This window comes from Mastigoproctus giganteus, chromosome 8 (genome assembly GCF_048544385.1).
Source record: "Mastigoproctus giganteus isolate SK-2022 chromosome 8, ASM4854438v1, whole genome shotgun sequence".
NCBI classification, from domain to species: domain Eukaryota; kingdom Metazoa; phylum Arthropoda; class Arachnida; order Uropygi; family Thelyphonidae; genus Mastigoproctus; species Mastigoproctus giganteus.
In genome coordinates, this window is record NC_143582.1 from 68,063,173 (window position 1) to 68,078,893 (window position 15,721).

General features: G+C 38.2%; 1 protein-coding gene across 1 annotated transcript in view; it reads left to right on the forward strand.

Annotated features, from left to right (window-relative positions):
* The first annotated feature begins 3,251 nt into the window (after positions 1-3,251).
* Positions 3,252-15,721, forward strand: part of LOC150081597 (dnaJ homolog subfamily B member 14-like) — a 146,556-nt gene continuing 134,086 nt past the window's right edge. Inside the window, exon 1 of the mRNA XM_090379459.1 lies at positions 3,252-3,578. Coding sequence (XP_090235585.1) covers positions 3,446-3,578 — 133 coding nt within the window. The 5' untranslated portion in view covers positions 3,252-3,445. The remainder of the gene's footprint in view (positions 3,579-15,721) is intronic.

Genomic DNA, 15,721 nt, shown 5'->3' on the forward strand with positions numbered 1-15,721 from the left:
AAATTAGCAATAGCATTGATAGTTCGAATAATTAATTTATCTGCTTTTGCCATAGTGAATCTGTAAAGCTTCTGAAATGTAAGAGAGCTCCTGCAGAATGTCGATCATTAGTGCTAAATGGTTAAGAAATTGCAGATTTAAAAGTCGCTTTAACAATCCCGAATATTTAACCTTTGATTCAAAATGTTTGCTCAATGCAGGATAATTCCCTTAACCCGCAATTACCATTCCCAAGCTACAAGCTGCTCTTCGCAGCCCGGAAACACGAGCGATCTTTGTAGTTTCCACATCAAGTTCATTAGCAATCATCCTTAATTCGCACTAGTTTTTTGGAGAATCAAAATCTGTTTCAAAATCTGCCAACATTTCATCTTCTTAAAGTTTATATAATATGATAGTTGCCTGAATCCCCCCCCCCCCCCGTACGTTGCTTACTGTCACTAGTTCTTTGAATACTGTGAAAAATATCGGAATCACTCAGATATTCACCTACTGTGACCATGTAAACAGGAGAAATTTACTGGAAGGCATGGATACCTCACATCTCCGAAAAACATACGCCCGTTTGTTGGAGTAAAGGGGAAACCATAACACAGGTTGACCAGAGGCTATTATCGGTGTCGGGAATCTTCTTAATCCTCTGATTAATCCTCTAATTGACTAGCGCGACTTCTCGGAATGTGGCTGCCTAAGTTTTACAGACACCACTAACGTTGTAGAACGGTAATCCCTTTCACCCTTAATTCGCGCTTTCTAATTATCTAAAGGCCAGAAGTGAGAACGATGCATGCAAAGTTGTCTCTCCTAACCTGTTCGTTGCATGGAAATTATTTTCGTTCTACGGAAATTGCTGCATTTTAAATGTAATTTCCAAGGGGAATTTTTAAAAATTCAGTGTAAAGAAGTTGGTTAAAGAGAGGTCCAATTGTAATTAATCAAAAATTAAGTAATTTTAAAATACATAACCGATCGATTGCACTTCAAAGGACTAGCACTTCAAACTCATCAAATTTATTAACTATACTCCTAGCATTGATGTACATGTAAGTATACATGCACCTGTTTCTACTCTTGGTTACCCTAACACAGCTCATGTATTTACTAGTTCCACTGTGACTGCCAGCAGTCCTGGAAATTCCCATTGCCTTGCTTTCCAGCTGCTTCTCAATTGCATTTCAATAGAAGTAGTTCAAGAATCACTTTTACCTCTACCAGCTGCTACTGTTAATCTATTAGTCCTTGTATCCCCCCCCCAAGCTAGCAGTTTTCCGAACCATCTAACTCTGCCTCCATAGCATCAGCTAATATTCTTGCACCCTTTCTATTTAAGTGTATCCCATCCCTGTAGAAGCAGTCTCTCCTGTTAACAAGCACAGACCAGGCTGAGGAAAATTCTACCCCTTGAGCCTTGTACAATCTCTCCAGGACGAATTGATCGACAAGGCTCTCATTATATATACTCCCTCCTATCGTGTGTGGGCTGAATTGCAGACACTTTCAAATTCAACCCTAACGACTTTGTTAACGATTTCGCCGAAATTGGGTCCACTTGACTTGAATGTCACCCGAATGTCAGTTCCATCAGCGTTTTAGGTTCCCGGGTAGCTTGTCTGGCATATCTGAGAGAATGTCTCTGACAACTTCAAGGACCAAAGGGACCATTTAATGTTTTTGTTAAATAAAAATATTTATAAAACCAAAAGTTTTTATTTGATGTAGTTGAGTGGTCTTGCCTGGAAGAAAACTGAATAAGATCAAAGAATAAAAAATAATAATAAATAAAGTTAAAAAAAAGAAAGAAAAGATAGTTCCGAGGGGTTACCATTGTTGGGCTGTGCTGGAGGTATCACTTGGCCTTAATTCGGCACTGTGAACCTCAATACGCTTCGTCAATTGCGAGTATATATCTTTGGTCCATTTGTTGCTTATCGGGTGAAATCTCGATTTTTCTGGGATCATAAAAAATAAAAAAATAATGAAAATCTATTCTCTTGTTACGCCCACGATCTCAGTCATGATGTGAAAAAATAAAAAAAATAAATAAATAAGAAAGAAAATAAAAGGTCCTGTTTCTTTAACAGGATTCGAACTCAGATCTTTTCTACCAGGTGTAGTATGAACAGCGTTTCTAATCTTTGTTCTACCGCGAGGGGTTTTCCCACAATAACTGAATTAGTCGGTCTCAAGCGAGGGTTGAAATTTTTTTCTCCCGAAAATTGCGGTTTTCTTCCAGCTAACAGGACAACAGAACACATGCAATTTATAGTCGTAATGTATGCGGCACAATATGGTCTAAATAGTTGATACCCTTAAAATTTTACATTGTGACCTGATTCAGTACTCTGTAACCATCTTTCTCAGCTTGCAATGAAGTTTCTCCGTGGTAGCGGAGAAACTTCATTGCAAGCTGAGAAAGATGGTTGCAACTCCTCTCACGGAACGCTAGCCAGAGTTTAAACTTTAAATTCTATCCCACTGCAAGTTAGCCAAACGGCCCACACGTGACCTTATTGTTATTGTTATTATTACTAGCCATATAGTGCAAGGAAGCCTGAGGCTTATGCTGCACCAGCTAAAAAAAAAAAAAATTTTCCAAGTTACCCTGAGAGAGAGAGAGAGTCAGAAGTAGAAGGGAATCACCAAGAAAGAGTAGAATGATGATATCCAGCTCAGGACCCTGGGTGTGCCAAGCCCATACTCACCAGCGTGAGCCCCTGGGGTTATTGCAACCAATGACTAAATGTGGTTCCACTCCTGGTAGCAAAAAACAAGGAATGGTTATAGTGGGCTTGGGAACACAACCAGACACCGAAGGATTGGAAAAACCTTTTTAACAATAATATCAAATTCAGCCGTCGGTTTCCTGACACTTCCATTCCCTTCCCCTGTTGTGAACTATGGTCGTTTTTCAACCGGCAGCAACACTGCCGTACCTCCGCATGATGCCATTTGGAAGAAAGGTATTTGAAGTACACTCAATAAGAATGGATTGCGCCATTTTATGGCTCTTGAGATTCAGATTCATGCATGGTAACCGTTCCATATTTAAAGTTAAATAAGAGAACAAAAAAGCCCTTTAGAGTTTTAGACAGTGGCTGTGGTGAAATTATCACCACTAAGTTAATTTTTAATATGAGAATAAAATTACGGCACAACCAAAAAATGAAATACTCTAGAACTGATCAGAGCGCATGCGTGAAAACTTCGTTCAGCTGAGAACTTGTAAAATATGCTAGCTGTAAATATGATGAAATAATAAATAATTATATTTAATTAATAGTTGAGGTGGTTCTATAGAAAATTAACCTAATGCCAAATTTTCTGTAGAGCATATTAAGCTTGATCCTCTAGTGGTAATGAGTTCTTTAATGTACTAAGTTGAAGTTTTTTGATGTGCGTGCGTTATTCCTATTAAACATCTGACTATGTTCCTGCGTTTAGCAAGATGGACGGAAATAGGGATGAGAGCGAGCGGTGTATAGAATTGGCACAGAAATATATAGACGAAGGTCAGCGAGGAATTGCTTTTAAGTATCTGCAGAAAGCAGAAAAGCTTTATCCTTCAGAACGTGCAAAAGGTAAAAAGGGCAGTCAACACAGTTTACTGTTAGATTTATATATATTGTTTTTTTTTTTTTTTTTTTTTTATCGTGATACTTTCGTAAATTAAGTTGAATTTGATATCACTGACTAATTAAAATTGTGGATAAAGAACTTGGGTTTTTTATTGTAAGTTTAGAATATGATATTAAACTTTATGTAGTACTGTGTGTTTAGTGTACAGAATTTATTGTTTGTTATTACTACTCATTTATCCTTCCGTTTGACAGAACATTACATATAATCAACGGCAGTTCTTGCTGAGATGAAAAGTGCAGAGCCTCTTAATATTTTTCATAAATATCACAAGCCTCAAGTTACAGATTTGACATACACATGAATATACATACTTTTATAAACTAATATATACTTCAATACATTTAATCTCCGAGAAATAAAATAAGTATAATAGAAAGGTTTTAATCCAAGTGTTTTCCTGTATTAGTGTGATGGTTTGCCCATATTTTGCTAAAAATTGCTTCTTGAAAACAGGAAGCGCCCCATAAATAAACAAGTGGGTCCCCAGGGTACACCCCACATTTTGGGAAGCTCGAATATGGTGGTAAACGATGTACTGTAAACTTTAAATATTGCAATTATAACTGCAGGTGTAGTCATCTCTGCAACTGCAGGAGCTTCCATATTTTAAATACTTTTATTACGGAACTTCGGATTTATTGATGGTCTGTTTGAGAGGAGATTTTCATGCTAGATAAATATCATATATAATAATTATCACATATGATATGATTCACCCTTACCTCCAGTGTGTAAACACTTATGATTCTTTGAAATAATAATAAAATGAATAGTAATAAAAAAAAAAGGCAAAAGAAGCATTCTCAGAATATGTGATTATAATTAAAACATAAAAGCATAGGAAAATCATTAGTCATTTTCATCACATGAATGATTAATTATGTAATCTAAACCTAACTTGGGAAAATCTTTTCCAAAGTAGGAACTCTGAAAAAGATTTACTGGCACAAAGAAAGGCAGCAGTATTTAAAGAATTCTTACAACAGGAAATCTTTTTGCAATTTCTTATATATCTAGAGAATTAGCAACATCAGATTTAATAAATATTAGAGCTAAGACACTTGATGTTTACTTCCCCCTCCTATGTAATTTTTATTTTCCTTATTCCTTCTTCCATTATAGCCTTAGCTGCTCGTGCGCCATAAAAATCAAAATCAAACCAAACCTCATTCCTTCATACTCTTGTTCACCTCCCCACTTCCACCTACACATCTCATATGAAATTTGTCACCTGCTTTGCCTTCTCATAAAACCATCTCTAAATTTATCATTGTGGCCTTACCCAATTTTAATCATAGCTCTGCATTGCTTCTTGTTTTTTAAATTTAAATTAGTTTATTTAGCTTATTGTACTTTAATTGTCAATAAATTACACAGGCCAACATGATTTAGACCTCCACTAATACATCAGCTGTTTGCAATAAATTTTTATGCTTAAATTTCAAAAATGATTATTAAAAATTTTGCATCCAATCACAGGATTTTGTATTTACCCATAATACAGTTGTTTCTCTATGACAGCCAAATCCTCTGCTTGCATCTTCACAATGGTGTGATTGTTAGTAACCCTGGGTATAACCCCAGGGTTATGAGTTTTGAAATAAACCTAGCATACTGGAGATGTCTATACCCAAGTCTGAACCAATGTAAGAAGGGGTCCACACCATACAGAGGAGCACCACCCCCTCTGTGTTACCAGTCAATAATAGGTGGTAGATGACCCTCATCAACTGGTGCAATACCACCACTTTGATTATTGGAGGCTTGAGCCTAAACATGGTAGAACCCATGTTCTGCCAAAATCCCAGATACTTTTTCTGACAGAATCCCATTTTATCGGTTGATTCAACCACTGCTCATCCTAGTTGTAGTAGTAGTAATAATAACCACAAATCATGCAAGAAATACCTGGTGGTTATAAAATAAGTTTCCCTATTCAGGAGACCCTAGTGCAAAACGATTAGAGGTAGTGCTGTGAAAATCGGTGGGAATGTCATGGGTATGGGGAAGCAATTTGTACAAGAAAAAAAAATTAGTTCAAATTTCAGACACCTGGGGAAAAACAGCGCTGCACATATGTAAAAGTTGTCATTTACTTCAAGATACGCTGCTTACAAATGACATCCTGTTAGATAAAAGCAGAAAGGCCAACATCACCATCAATAACCATTATGGCTCTTACAAAAAAGGAACGTGCTCTTTTAGTAAACTGTTCTACCAGAATAATTGTAACGAAATGAATATTGTAAACTTAAAGGTTTATGTAAATGACCTTTGACATCAGTGGGGCTTTGAAAACTAATAAAGAAATTTGAAGTGACATTAGCATTCGTAGAGGCATATGATGCAAGAAAGCAAGCTTATTCAGCATCAGCCAAAAAAAAAAAAAAAAAAAAAAAAAACAACCACTACTCCCATTTCACCCCTCAATTCGTTCGAAATACCTGTCCAGCTGAGCCTTAAATTTGTTAATTTGTTTAGGCTATCAACTTCAACAACAAGCGATGGAAGTCTATTCCACAAACCAACTGCCCGCTGGCTAAAGGCGAATTTCCGCACATCTATCCGACATCCGTCCTTCCTCAATTTGAATTTATGCCCTCTCAGGTGATTTATTCTGAGCAAGAGGAAGAATCCCATCGGCATTGAGCATGCTCAAGCCATTCAAAGCCTTGTACACCTCTATCAGATCACCTCGGCGATGCCTAGTCTCCAGGCTCTGTAATTTGCAAAACTTAAGCCTTTCTTCGTAAGAGCAATCCTTTGTTCCATTCACTAATCTTGTTGCCCTTCTCTGTACTCGTTCCAGCAGCTCTACATCCTTCTTGAAATGAGGCCTCCAGACCTGTATACAGTACTCAAGGTGTGGCCTGACCAATGCCTTATACAAGGGAATAATCACATCCCTGTCCCTGCTAGAAAAATTCCTGTATATCATTGACAAGACACCATGAGCTACTCTTGCAGCTCGTCTGCACTGCTCAGAGAACTTCATATCTGCCTGCACAATTACCCCCAGGTCCTTTTCATTCTCTACCACTGTCAGCGTAGTACCACAGAGTTGATACGTTGATCTGGGGTTACTGTTTCCCATATGTAGTACTTTACATTTGTCAATGTTAAACTTCATTTGCCACCTCTCAGCCCATCTGCTCAACCTTTCCAGATCCTGTTGCAGCAGCATAGTATCAGTAGTGTCCTTAACAACCCTGCCAACCTTTGTATCGTCTGCAAACTTGGACATTAAGCCTGATACACCATCATCAATATCATTTATAAATACAGAAAACAACAATGGACCCAACACTGAACCCTGAGGAACTCCACCAATAACATTAGTCCACGTTGAGCAGTGTCCATTGATTACCACTCTCTGTCTTCTGCCACTCAACCATCCCTTTATCCATAGCAGCAATTTGCCTCGAATGCCACACTGCTCCAATTTGTGCAGCAGTCTTCCATGCGCAACAGTATCAAAAGCCTTTCTAAGATCCAAATATATAATATCAAAGTTATTCCCTGCATCCAGTTCTTTTGTGACTACATCATAGTATCCAATCAAATTTTTCAGACAAGACCTGCCCTTAACAAACCCATGTTGTGTCTGAGCTATAACTGAATTCTTGTCCAGATGATCCTGCAGTGCTTCTTTAACCAGTGCCTCCATTAATTTTCCTGGAACCGAAGTTAAACTAACAGGTCTATAATTACTTGTGGCAGCCTTTGATCCTCCTTTGTGGATTGGGGTTACATTTGCACATCTCCAGTCCATGGGTACCTCCCCTGAGTCCAAAGAAGCTCTCATAATTATGGCTAGGGGTTTGCTTACTTCCTTTGCTGCCTCCTTTAATATAACTGGATAGATCCCATCCACCCCGGGTGCCTTTTTTATGTTTATCCTCAACAATTTCTCCTCCACTTTCCTCTCAGTTATTAGAAAATCATCTAGCTCACTGCCAATGTTTACTTCACCTACGACATTCCCCTTCCTGAATAACTCCTCATGTGTGAATGTAGATGCAAAATACTCGTTTAGATTGTTAGCCACCTGAGCTGGATCCTCAACTGTTGAACCATCAACATCCAGTGGACCAATCTGATTCATCCCTTTCCTTCTTGAGTTTAAATAGGTAAAGAACTCTTTTCTGTTTTTCTTTGCATCCTTTGCCAAGGATTTCTCATAATCTGCCTTTGCCTGCCTAATCTCCTTTGTGACTTGGTTACAGACCAACTTATATCTATCATAGGCTTCCACGTCACCCATTAATTTGTATGTATCCCATGCATTTTTCTTCTCTGCCATATGTCTCATTAGTTCATCTGACAACCATTTAGGTCTGAACCTTGAACAATATTTCTTGGTTGGTATGTAAAGCCTGGTAGCTTCCAAGATTAGTTCCTTGAATGCTTCCCATTTTGAATTTGCTGTTGGTAACATCATCAGTTGGTCCCACTGTATAGAATTTAAATACTGTCTCAGACCAGCATAGTCGCCTTTACGAAAGCAAAAACCCTTCCCTTTACCTCTGATCCCTTCCCTTTGATCCTCCTTTGTGAATTGGGGTTACATTTGCACATCTCCAGTCTATGGGTACCTCCCCTGAGTCCAAAGAAGCTCTCATAATTATGGCTAGGGGTTTGCTTACTTCCTTTGCTGCCTCCTTTAATATAACTGGATAGATCCCATCCACCCCGGGTGCCTTTTTTATGTTTATCCTCAACAATATCTCCTCCACTTTCCTCTCAGTTATTAGAAAATCATCTAGCTCACTGCCAATGTTTACTTCACCTACGACATTCCCCTTCCTGAATAACTCCTCATGTGTGAATGTAGATGCAAAATACTTGTTTAGATTGTTAGCCACCTGAGCAGGATCCTCAAATGTTGAATCATCAACATCCAGTGGACCAATCTGATTCATCCCTTTCCTTCTTGAGTTTAAATAGGTAAAGAACTCTTTTCTGTTTTTCTTTGCATCCTTTGCCAAGGATTTCTCATAATCTGCCTTTGCCTGCCTAATCTCCTTTGTGACTTGGTTACAGACCAACTTATATCTATCATAGGCTTCCATGTCACCCATTAATTTGTATGTATCCCATGCATTTTTCTTCTCTGCCATATGTCTCATTAGTTCATCTGACAACCATTTAGTCCTGAACCTTGAACAATATTTCTTGGTTGGTATGTAAAGCCTGGTAGCTTCCAAGATTAGTTCCGTGAATGCTTCCCATTTTGAATTTGCTGTTGGTAACATCATCAGTTGGTCCCACTGTATAGAATTTAAATACTGTCTCAGACCATCATAGTCGCCTTTACGAAAGCAAAAACCCTTCCCTTTACCTTTGAGTAAATCCCACTTCAGCACACTGTGATCACTGCCACCTAGTGGTTCCTTTATCTGCAGATTCTTAATGCATGAAGAATCACTACTGATAATCAAATCAAGAGTATTACTCCCTCTAGTTGCCTCTCGAACATGCTGGTGTAGAAAAAATCATCCAATAAATTCACAAAAGCCTTGCTAGTGTGTGAGTGACCAACCCACAAATTCCAGTAAATATCTGGGAAATTAAAATCCCCCATTATAAGACTCTCTGATTTACTGGCCCATTCTATTTCCCTGTACAGTATCTTATTATACTCATCAGAGTCATTAGGCCTATAGCACACTCCTACTCTCAATTTTGATTTACCTATGCTTATGTCACACCAAACTGACTCGACACTGCCCTGTCCATCGATGTCGACTGGCTTCACTTCCGTGGATTTTATGTGTTTCTTAACTAATAGCATAACCCCTCCTCCCTTCCTATCCTGTCTATCCTTTCTGTAGACGTTGTACTCCCCAAATTTCAGTTCTGCATTCCTTTTATCTGTGTGACACCACGTCTCTGATATCCCAACAATATCTGCCTTTGATGTTTTGAGCAATACCTCAAATTCATCAAATTTATTTACTAAACTCCTAGCATTGGTGTACACGCAAGTATACATGCACCTGTTTCTATTCTTAGCTACCCTAACACAACCCATGTGTTTACTTGTACTGCAGTGACTTCCAGCAGTCTCTGAAATATCCTGCATCCTGTTTTTCAGGCTTCTGCTCATTCCAATAGAAGCAGTGCAAGAATCTCTTTCACCTCTGCCAGTGGCTACTGTTAATCTATTAGTCTTTGTCTCCCCCCCAAGCTAGCAGTTGTCCGACCTACCTAACACTGCCTCGATAGCATCAGCAAATATTCTTGCACCCTTTCTATTTAAGTGTTGTATCCCATCCCTGTAGAAGCAATCTCTCCTGTTAACAAGTACAGTCCAGGCTGAAAAAAATTCTACCCCTTGACCCTTGCACAATCTTTCCAGGGCCGAATTGATCGACAATGCTCTCTTAGAAGAGTGTAGTGACTGGGGAGTTAGGTGTAATTCCAGGCATGGGATGACCATGTATCGGAACTGAGGTAGTGAATGAAGTAGCGATTGCAATGGCCTCTAGGTCAGAATGCAAAACACTACCAGTCAGTAGTGCCAGAAGGTTCAAGAGACTTGAACCCTCCTTGGTCTACTGTACATAAAGTGCTTTGAATAATTTTACACCAGTTCCCGTACAAGATTCACCTAGTGCAAGAACTAAAGTCTTGTGATCATCAACAATGAATAGACTTTAATCTATGATTTCTGGCTTGTATGGAACTTGGGCTTGACACGTACATGGGCTTGAATGATCTTGTAGTTTGATGAGGCACTTTCATACAAAACTGCCGAATATTCTTGTCCATCTGCTGTGCGTGAAAGACCACTACAAAGTCCATACGTTACAGTATGGTGGGGATTCACAGCAGAGTTTATAATCAGACCATTTTTCTTTGAAGAGTCTACACCTCATGGCCCTGTAAGGTGTACGGTACTACACTCTTCTAAGAGATCACATTATTCCTGCTCTGCAAGAAAGGCAATGCTTGGAAACCGTAGTGTTCATGCAAGATGGTGTCCCTCCCCACATTGGTCGACAAGTGAAGGAACTGGCTCCGTTCAACATTCAGAAATGATTGCATAATTTTTAGAGACTTTCCGCAGTTCTGGCTAGCCTGACAGAGTTTACCATGGCGGCATACAGATGCTTGTCAATTTGAAAGCAAGCATTAAACAGCATGTAGCCAACATCATCAGTGAGATGCTATGCAAAACTGTGTTGCATGCAGTCCTCTGTTTTCAGAATGTTATCTCAAGTGAAGAAAGCACATTAGAACAATATCTGTAAATTTTTCTAAGTTCTGATATTAAAACCTAATTCTAAGTTAAGTATTCCATCTCATGTTTACAGTGCCAGTTTCTCCCATGGTGGCAGAAATTTGAACTAATTTTTTTTCTTCTACAAATCGCTTCCCCGTACCCTAAATGACATACCCACTGATTTTCACAGCGCTACCTCTAACCGTTTTGACACTAGGGTTTCCTGAATAGGGAAACTTATTTTATAACCACCTGGTATATAGCATCGTCCAAAAAAAAAAAGAAAGAAAGAAAAACAATTCACAAAAATTTCTCTAGTTCTCCCTTGAATTTATTTAACCCATCCACTTTAACAACAGATGGAAGCCTGTTCCAACGATCAACCACCTGCTGGCTGAAGGTAAATTTTCACACAACTCTCCTGCAACCATTCTTCCTCAACTTGAATTTATGCTCTCTTGTGTCTAGTTTTAAAAAGTGGAAGAATACCATTAATATTAAATTTACTCAATCCCTTCAAGGCTTTAAACACTTCAATCAGATCTCCCTGCAGGTCTCAAGACGCTGCAATTTGCAGAACCGAAGCCTTTCTAGGTAAGAGCATCATTCTGTTCTCTTTACCAATCTGGTTATCCTTCCCTGCACCCGTTCCAACAGGTCTACATCCTTGTTGTCCAAATTATTCACTGTACAATTCCTTTCACTTTAAAGGTGGTACATGTGCATATGTCCATTCTGATATTCCCTGTCAAACTAGTAATTTGGAGTCTCCTCTTTACAATCTTCTCTGGCTTAAAATCTCTCTACACATTCGGTCAAATTCATCTGTTGCCTCTATTGTTCTCCCAGCTCCACTAATCATTTTGAACTCTTTGACTTGGCACCTCCATAGCCAGGTGGGCAGGAGCAGCAGTGCGTAGCACACGCTTCTTGATTAGATCGGGGTTCGAGCCCGTGACCACCAAATATGGAGGATGCGGAAAGGTCAGGGAATGACCACCACATATCCCCAGAGCAATATGGCCTTAGTTGCTAATGCTTCTAAAAACCAAATAACAAATAAACTCTTTGACTTCCTCTCTTTGAAACTTGACTTTGTCCGATCCAACTTTCCTAACAGTGAGATAATTTTCCTTGTTGATTTCAATGTTCACAACTCCAGCTGGCTTCCATTTTTTCTTGTCACACTTACCCAGCTGGTTGAGATGCTGAGGCTTTTGCAGTTACTATTGACCTTGCACAACAAGCTTGATCTTTTTCTCACAAACAATCCTTCTAAGTACACTGTCGAGGTGAGTGGTCTTCTTGGCACCTCATATCACAACTTTGTGATGGTCTCTTTTCCGGAGGAGCTTTTTCTCTCTTTCTCAGCCTCATGTTGTTTGGCATTCGAGAATGCAAAATATGATGATCTCTGTGATTTCTTTTCACTGGTCAGATTATTGTTTCAAATTTTCTGATGTCAACATTTGCTCAGATCATGCCAGTGAAATTATTTTTGTAGGGATGAAATCCTTTGTTTCTCACTCCACCTTAAAATCTCATCCTTTATCTAAACCTTGGTTTTCCAATAAATGTACTAAGGCTGGTCAAGATAAGAATTTGGTATAACACAATTGGCTTGTATCAAAATCTCCAGGTTCATTTTCTGCCTACACTAAAGCTTGCAATAATTGTAAAGCATTTATTAATCAGTCCAAACTAGATTTTGAACAGGCTAAGGGTAGAAAACTTGCTTCTTGTCCAAATGGTAGTTGAGCATTCTTTTGCAACATCTCTTTTCCCACCTCTGTCAAAACCAAATGATTCTATTGCCACTTCATCTAAAGATAAAGCTGACTGGCTAGCACCCTACTTCTTTTCTTCCAACTTGTGTATTGATGTTCTTGGTAAACCACATCCTACCATTCCCAGTACACTCCATTAAGTGCCTCTTGTAGTCTTCCATCTATAGGATGTCTCAGAAGGATTTTGAACAATTTTGATGCTAAGAAAGCTTCAAGTTAGAGCTGTGGAAGTTACTTAAAGCGGAAACTAAAATTGCAGTTTATCAAAATTGTCACAAAGTGTTTTTAAAATTTTTCATTATGGAAGATTGTATGTATTTCTTTAAAGAAGCAGTGTCTTTTGAACACAATCCTAATTCATAGTGTTTATTTATTGCTGCCCCAAAATGAAATTTAAAAGCAGTTTTGTTGCAAAATGGAAATGCATTCCCATCAATTTCTCTACTTCACGCTGGCTTGAAATAAACTAAAAATATGTCTAATAAATGAGTGCATTCAATTATCATGACTTTGCTTGGAATATCTGTAATAAACTTAAATTACTCACTGGTCTGTAGGAAGGTTTTACAAAATATTATTGTCTGGCTTGATGTTTGTGGGACAGTTGTGCAACCGAAAAACATTATATTGTACAGCAATGAAAATAGGGCGGAATTTTTATCAGGGCTTCAAATATAGAACCTCCTCAAAGATTATGTATTTGAAACAAAGCTATAGGATACTGAACTATCAGAGTTGCAGTTGTTTAAAGTAGTTGGCATGGATTTCTTGAAAGAAGGAAAGAAGATAATTATGAATCTGTAGTGTCAAATTTAGTGCCATCTTATAAAAATATGGGCTTCTCTATGCCATTGAAAATTTATACTCTTCATTCCCTCCTCAAATTTGGGAAGATATAAGTGGTGAGTGAAGGAAATGCTTTCATCAGGACATATTCATCCTGGAAAAGCAGTACCAAAGTTGCTGGGATACTGCCAAGATGGGAGATTTACTGCTGGTTTCTTAAGATGGAAATCAAAATGACCTATAAGCAAAACTGGGTGCAAACATTTCTGAAGAAATCAAATGTATATAGTATTGAAGTATTTTAAAATGAATGACTTATTTTTAAGATAGCATATGTAATATTTTATGATATTTTAAATTGGTTGTTCATTAAGTTACTAAAATTTTAGTATATCTTTAAATGGAGATCCGATTAATACTTTTTTGCAACTTTTATTCTGGAGGCATGAATTTTTTTTTTTTTTTTGGTTGACCAGTGATATAAGCATTAGTAGAGGTGTATGATGTAAGAAAGCAAGCTTATGCAGCATCAGCCAAAAAAAAAAAAAAAAACTTCCATTTCACCCCTCCGTTCGTTCGTAATACCTGTCCAGCTGAGCCTTAAATTTATTTAGGCTATCAACTTCCACAACAAGGGATGGAAGTCTGTTTCACCAACCAACTACTTGCTGGTTAAAGGCAAATTTTCGCACATCTATCCTACATCTGTCTTTCCTCAATCTGAATTTATGCCCTCTCAGGTGATTATTTTGAGCAAGAGGAAGAATCCCATCAGCATTGAGCATGCTCAAACCATTCAAGACTTTATACACCCATTGACCTTCATTTGGCATCTACAGACAGCATTTTTAATTATTATTATTAATTTTTCCCAGTTTGGCAACTATTATTATTAAAATTGCCCAAATATATCTGTGTATCATGCTTGTTGGTACTGTGCCAACTAATGCTAACTTTACGTACCATGAGGTAGGCAAAGTTAGCATTAGTAGTGGCATATGATGCAAGAAAGCAAGTTTATACAGCGTCAGCCAGGGGGAAAAAAAAAAAAAAAAAACTGTTTCACCTATCCATTTACTCCAAAAGTTTCTCTAGTTCTTCCTTGAATTTATTTAAGCTATCAACTTCCACAACGACAGATGGAAGTTTGTTCCATCAACCAACCATTCAAGAAATGGTTGGTTGATGGAATAATGCAAGAAATAATGCAAGAAAGTAAAGCTTGTGCAGCATCAGTGGGGGGGGGGGGGTAGTATGATACTGGACAAGCAGAAACACTGTGGTTGTTTAAGTTTCAGGTTGTTTGTTTTCTTCTCCCACTAGTTCAATAAACATCTACATTCTTAGCCTAATTGTTTTTGAAAGGTTACTGTTTTCATAGAGTAAAGATAATGATATGAAACTCGATATTATCTATGCATGGCTATGATGTTGCTGGAATCAAGATATGTAGTTTCGAATTTCATATAGTATAAAATGTGCCAAATTTGAAATAAATTTTGAAAAAAACCTGAAAAGCAAAAGTAACTACTACTATTGAATATATATATAATATCGTTTTAATTTTTTAATAATATTTATTTATACAGGGTGTCTCAAAAATACACGGCATAACTTCAGGAATGAGTTCCTCATATGTAGACAGTAAAAATATTTTATATCAACATAGTTCCGGAAATGCTTGGTTTCCGAGTTTTGAAGTTCTGTCTATGACACTTAACTGTTGACATCACCTTATAGTAATTGTTCAAAATGTCCACCTTCTGCCTGAATACAGGCCTCACATCAACGTCTCATGGACTCGCGATGATGATGCCAAATTCCTGGCATGTTTCGTATTGTCTCACAACCTGCCACAATTCGATTGCGCAGAGTTTCCACATCAGCTACCGGAGTCGAATACACCAATGACTTTAAGTGGCCCCACAAGAAGAAATCTAGTGGGTTTAAATCAGTGAGCGTGGAGGCCAGGCAGTTGGTCCACCTCTACCTATCCACCAACCAAGAAACCTTCGATTCAGGTAATTGCGGGCTAGGTGGCTGAAATATGCGGTAGCACCATCATGCATGAAGTGTGCTTGTTGATGAATGATCAGTGGCAAGAAATCAGGCATGTTGTTTTCCATAAAGTTTCTGTACGCCTGCCCTGTGAGTTTGTTTGGAAGTACATGGGGCCCAAATAATTTATCACCAAAAACACCCGCCCAGATGTTGAGGCTAAACCACTGTTGGCGATGTAATGGAAGAATTGCATGTGGGTTTTCCTCAGCCCATACATGCT